Raw genomic sequence first — 6,409 nt, forward strand, 5'->3', positions numbered from 1 at the left:
TCTGGAAATTGCTTTCCAATATATTAAGGTTAATGAGGAATTGTATGGTAGCATAGAAGAAATAAGGCTGACCATGAGATAATAATTTTTATAAAATCCACTAATAGATATTCAGAGACTCATTTACATTGCAGTTCTATGCTCCTATCTGTGGGAAATTTTTAGGGAGCAAAAAAGTCATATTTAATTTCTGTAATTAATGACAAATACTAAATTATAGGAAAAGCAATAGGTATTTTGCTTTCTGGGATCTCTGGCTAGTGAGTGAAACACCATGGGAGAAGAACTCTACATTTCACAACGAGCATTACATGGAGAACCTTTGTGTGAGTTGCTGACTAACTCCCAGCTCAGTGAGTTGAGACTAGTCTTACTATACTCAGAGCTGTCAAAGCTGGAAGGCAGGAGAAATTTTCCCTGACTAAAGGAAACCAAATATGCAATCTTCACATTTCATAACTTTTCTAATAAACCAGATGTGATCTCACTCTTTGTAAAGCCTGGCCCTTCCCAACCTGCAGGCTCACCTTCCAGGACTGAGCCCAGCCCATTTTCTCCATATATAAGCTGCTGCTGGGAAGCTCCTCTTACAGACCTGCTCCTCTCAGCTCTGCACTGCACCCCTCGCTCCTTCCTCAGTCTCTGCTTCTTCAGGAACCATGTCTTGCAAATCCACCGTGAAGACCCAAAGCATCAGCCGCAGGGGCTTCAGTGCCGGCTCAGCCAGAGTCCCTGGGGTGTGCCGCTCTGGCTTCAGCAGCGTGTCCCTGTCCCGCTCCAGGGGCAGTGGCGGCCTCGCTGGAGTGTGTGGAGGAGCTGGCTTTGGCAGCCGCAGCCTCTATGGCCTGGGGGGCTCCAAGAGGATCTCCATCGCAGGGGGCAGCTGTGTCATCGGTGGTGGCTATGGCGGCAGAATTGGAGTTGGCTATGGCTTCGGGGGTGGAGCCGGGAGTGGATTTGGTTTTGGTGCTGGGGCTGGTAGTGGCTTTGGGCTCGGTGGTGGAGCTGGCTTCGGAGGTGGCTTCGGTGGTCCTGGCTTCCCTGTGTGCCCCCCTGGAGGCATCCAAGAGGTCACCGTCAACCAGAGTCTCCTGACTCCCCTCAACCTGCAAATCGACCCCACCATCCAGCGGGTGAGGACTGAGGAGCGGGAGCAGATCAAGACCCTCAACAACAAGTTTGCCTCCTTCATCGACAAGGTGAGCTGGGAGCATCTGCCCCAGTGGGGATTGCAGAGTGCCCAAGAGAGCCAACTAAGAGACCTGTTCTACCGGAGGGGAGACTCGGGGGAGAGGAGGGTGGGACTCAGGCGAGCTCTCCAGTGGGATACAGGACAGGCTACATGTGGACCCCAAGTAGAAGGTGATGGAAATCATTTATAACTACTCATCCCTCACATGGCCACATTCCTGCCAAGGAAATAGTCACAGTTCTTGACAATCCTGAAGGAAAGAACAGAAAATAAGAGAATGCAATGAGATGGCTTGATCTTCTGGATGGTCTAAGAAAGTTAAAAGGGTATTGCAGTGGAAACTGCATTTGAGTCATAGATGGATGCTGGATGGAGGAAAGAAAGCAAAAAACAAAAGGGAGTTTGAGGAAAAACAACTCAAGTATATATCCATAAGGGACTTTGTATCAGCCGGATTCATGCACTATATGGGAAACAAGATTAAATTCAATCATTATAGAATTGGAATCTAATCATTAGATTATAAACATCTGATATCCCTTTAACTGAGGCATGTGCTTTGTAAAAGCTCTGTGCAATAGGAGAAAAATGCTATGATAAAATACATTTGTGCTTGTTCTTGTCACGAGGAAGACAGGAAGGGTTGAAAGTCACTGACTGACAGTCTCCATAAGTGAGAGGGAGGGAACATCTGACAGCTCCTTGGGGAAACTTGGCCATGAGATCTGTGTGGTGTAAAGCTAAAGAGTCAGGGGAGCAGAACTGTCAGCCTCTGTACAGGCTCTGGAGCAGCCCAGCACCACCAGACCACCAGATCAGCCTGGGGACTTGTCAACTCACAGATAACCATCTTGTTTCCCTGCAGGTCCGATTCCTGGAGCAGCAGAACAAGGTCCTGGACACCAAGTGGACCTTGCTGCAGGAGCAGGGCACCAGGACTGTGAGGCAGAACCTGGAGCCTTTGTTCGAGCAGTACATCAACAACCTCAGGAGACAGCTGGATAGTATCCTTGGGGAGAGAGGCCGCCTGGACTCGGAGCTCAGGGGGATGCAGGACACGGTGGAGGACTTCAAGAACAAGTGAGTGACAGGAGAGAAAACACCTTAGATTCCTGAAGCCCACACTTCAGTCTGTTAGATGACCAGGTCCAAATGAGGGCATGATTCTTAATAAAACATGTCAGTAGACATGACATTACAGTTGTTACTAAACACAAACCCTGAAGAACAAAAGGGCCATAAAAGTTGAATGGGAAGAGTAATGGAGTAAAGAAATTAGAAACCACAAATTACAACCTTCAGGCTTATTGACAAAAGTCTCATTTGTATATATCCATTCTGGGAAGCGGAGATCCCAGGCTGCTTTTTCTTGTATCATCTTCACCCCTGACTCAATTGGATTTTATTCCTTTTAATTCCAGATACGAAGATGAAATCAACAAACGCACAGCAGCAGAGAATGAGTTTGTGAAATTGAAGAAGGTGAGATTGAGTCAGATCAGGGGTTCATGGCCCTTTCCTGAAGGAGAGGATTCTGAGAAAAGAATCACTGAGGAGACTAAAACAGGAGCAGACTGTGTAGGGGGGCTCATCTGATCCCAGGCTGTTTGCTTCTTCCCCAGGATGTGGATATTGCCTACATGAACAAGGTTGAACTACAAGCCAAAGTAGACGCTCTCACAGATGAGATCAACTTCCTAAGAACCTTCTATGATGCTGTAAGTATCTCTCCACATTCTGTTTTATTGCCTTTAAAAAGATTTGTGAGGAGTGGAATATCTCTGGTCTGCTGCTGCTGCTGCTAAGTCGCTTCAGTCGTGTCCGACTCTGTGCGACCCCATAGACGGCAGCCCACCAGGCTCCCCCGTCCCTGGGATTCTCCAGGCAAGAACACTGGAGTGGGTTGCCATTTCCTTCTCCAGTGCATGAAAGTGAGAAGTGAAAGTGAAGTCGTTCAGTCATGTCTGACTCCTAGCGACCCCATGGACTGCAGCCCACCAGGCTCCTCTGTCCATGGGATTCTCCAGGCCAGAGTACTGGAGTGGGTTGCCTTTGCCTAGGTACCTCTAAACATCATGACCAAAGATAATCGGATGATCTCTTGTTCTGTAGGAACTGGCTCAGATGCAAACCCACATCTCAGACACTTCTGTGGTCCTCTCCATGGACAACAACCGCAACCTGGACCTGGACAGCATCATCGCTGAAGTCAAAGCCCAATATGAGGAGATTGCTCAGAGGAGCCGGGCTGAGGCTGAGTCCTGGTACCAGTCCAAGGTGAGTGGTGAGGCGGCAGCTGATGAAGAATCCCTGTGCCTCCTCTGTGAACATCAATGAGGCTGTAGACTTCAGTGCGGAACCTACAACTAAGAAGTGGGGGACCTCTCAGGGTAAACCTTTTGGGTAATTATGCCGGAGTCTCGTAGGTCAAAGAACCCAAGTTAAGATGAAAGCTAATGTAGATCAAGGTGAGTGACTTTTGTTTTAGCTTTATTTCAATGTTGACTCTCAGCAAGAGTACAGAACATTGCTTGTCCTGAAGAGAACCAGTCAGTCAGTGGTCTTACCAAGAATGATGTGTGATTAGTGAAGAGCGTCAATGACCTAGTAACACTAGTTTTCTTTAAATGTCTTATGGAAAACCATTAGATTCTATTTTGAAAACCTTGATTAGTGTCCTGTGAAGCCCATGGACAGCCGCCTTGTCTCCCTCTGGTTCACAGTACGAGGAGCTGCGGGTGACGGCGGGCAGACACGGGGATGACCTGCGCAACACCAAGCAGGAGATCTCTGAGATCAACCGCGTGATCCAGAGGCTGAGATCTGAGATTGACCACGTCAAGAAGCAGGTACAGTGGGGACCATGGAAGAGAAAAGCATTCTTTCCTTCCTAGACCATCAGGTATCATCAACCATCATGTGGGAAATTTCTGGGAACTGAGGGAAAAGCAGGGAGAGAAGGCCATGTATTTCCTCTCTGGGAGAGTTTCCCCAGGTTAGAGAGATGGAGCCCAACTCAAGAGCAGGAAACAAACTCAAGATAGGCTGAATCTCTACTGGTCACTGGGACAAAGGTACAGTCTACAGGCATTGAAATGAGATTCCACAAGGGGAGTGATTGAGTTGATAATTCAAGATGCAAGTTGACAAAGAAAAGTTTAGGACAGAAAGTGTGGAGAAGAATGCTGCATATATGCTCAGATTCATTATAAAAAGAATCTGAGAAAAGACAAAGGAAAAATGAGGGTTGTCCAAAACTGTGAAGAGGAAGGAAGGCAAAGTCTTGACAGCTTAAGATGAAATCATCTCCTCACTGAGGATGTTTGTGGCTTTCTATAAGTTAATGTACATCCATATGAACTTACCGAAACTGTCAACATTCAACACAAGTCAGTGGGTCCATTTCTTCCTTTGTTCCCTGGTCTTTGGTCTGCTGTGGTATTGTCTAGCCCCATCATCATTTGGGTGGTTAACACAGAAGGGAATAGAATTTCTCAAGGTGCTCCTAGAATAGTTAAGGTTTGCAGCACCGAGAAAAACTGGACAAAACAAATCAAACCTCCATTTCCACGAGATCTGGGCTCTAGAGCTCTTCCTCACTGGGAAAGTAGAACTATGTTTCCTCTCCCCTGGAGTCCAGATTCAGGTTCCTCTGCCCTCCTCTCCTCTAGTGTGCCAGCCTGCAATCCGCCATTGCCGATGCCGAGCAGCGTGGGGAGCTGGCCCTCAAGGATGCCAGGAGCAAGCTGGCTGACCTGGAGGACGCCCTGCAGAAGGCCAAGCAGGACATGGCCCGGCTCCTGAAGGAGTACCAGGAGCTCATGAATGTCAAGCTGGCCCTGGACGTGGAGATTGCCACCTACAGAAAGCTGCTGGAAGGCGAGGAGTGCAGGTGAGTAACTCACACAGCCTCCGCAATCATCTGGCTCCATCTCCAAGAAGTCCTGCCAATGAGCCCAAGTGGAAGGCGCTCTAGCAGTGGTCATAGTGCTACTCCCAGGACAGCACTGAGAAGGCAGGGTCCAGGGGACTCTCCTCACACGGAGGTTTCCCATGCGGGGCCAGCTGTGGCTCTGGGTCTCATTGTGGCTGTGTCTTCTCTCTCCTAGGCTGAGTGGGGAAGGCGTTGGACAAGTCAACATCTGTAAGTACCTTCACCTGCCCCCATCCCTTGCCCCTGTGTCCCTCTGACTGGACTCTGTGTGGCAGAGTGAGCTCACCATCTTGTCCTGACCTTGTCCCTTTGCCTCCACAGCCGTGGTCCAGTCCACTGTCTCTGGTGGCTATGGTGGTGCTGGTGGCTATGGTGGTGCCAGCGGTCTCGGCAGTGGCTTAGGCGTGAGTGGAGGAAGTGGCTACTCCTACAGCAGCGGTCACAGCCTTGGAGGTGGCTTCAGTTCTGGCAGTGGCAGAGCCATAGGGTGTGGCTTCGGCTCCTCTGGGGGCAGCAGTTCCACCATCAAATACACCACCACCACCTCCTCCTCCAGCAGGAAGGGCTACAAGCACTGAAGTCCTGTCATGGGCTCAAGCTCCCACAATGTCTCAGGCTCCCTCTCCAGTTTCACCACCCTCTCCTCTAGTTGCTTCCTATCTTCTACTCTCTTCATCTCTTACTTTAATTTAGAACTGAAGTTATTGAGTGCCTTCATCTCCCTCTGCCAATACCTGCTCTACCTGAGCTTCCACTGTTCACCATTGGAAATTAACTATTTGGTCCTAGTCCAGACAGGGAATCCTCCTTGCTTTCCACTGGCCCAGGAAGTCCCGTCTCAGAGGTGTTGTGATCCTCCATTTCAGTGATTGTGAAAGCAGAAGTGACTGGTTCTTTGATGTACAGGGTCTGTATCTTCGTGTTGCTTCCTCTGCTCTTTGCTCACTTGTATTGCTAAATAAAGCTGATTTATCATATAATGTGTGGTTTCACATAGCTTTTCTTTGTCGCCAATGGATCTTGAGGTTTTCATCTGATAAATGCCTTCCCAGGAGTGAAGCATACTCCCAGTCCCCGTTGTGCTTCACTCTCCTCCTTTAGAGAACTTCAACAGACAGCAATTTAACATCCTGATGCCAGGAGTCCTCCGAGAACAGCTTGGCATGTGGAATGGGAGGGATCTGGGTCCATCACAGTAAAGTCTGGTTTTACTGCTCGGATTAGGTCTCAGCAGTTTAGTTTCTCTGACTTGTCTCTATGATTCTACCTCCTTCTGCCACAGT

The 6,409-nt window shown here is 48.8% G+C and overlaps 1 protein-coding gene across 1 annotated transcript; it reads left to right on the forward strand.

Annotated features, from left to right (window-relative positions):
- The first annotated feature begins 589 nt into the window (after positions 1-589).
- On the forward strand, positions 590-6,106 carry KRT6B (keratin 6B). The gene is made up of 9 exons (NM_001257404.2): positions 590-1,199; positions 2,058-2,272; positions 2,614-2,674; positions 2,815-2,910; positions 3,305-3,469; positions 3,916-4,041; positions 4,864-5,084; positions 5,302-5,336; positions 5,448-6,106. The coding sequence occupies exons 1-9, from the start codon at positions 660-662 to the stop codon at positions 5,702-5,704; spliced, it is 1,716 nt and encodes a 571-aa protein (NP_001244333.1). The 5' UTR covers positions 590-659; the 3' UTR covers positions 5,705-6,106.
- Positions 6,107-6,409: the final 303 nt, after the last annotated feature.

The sequence above is a fragment of the Bos taurus genome, chromosome 5 (genome assembly GCF_002263795.3).
Source record: "Bos taurus isolate L1 Dominette 01449 registration number 42190680 breed Hereford chromosome 5, ARS-UCD2.0, whole genome shotgun sequence".
NCBI classification, from domain to species: domain Eukaryota; kingdom Metazoa; phylum Chordata; class Mammalia; order Artiodactyla; family Bovidae; genus Bos; species Bos taurus.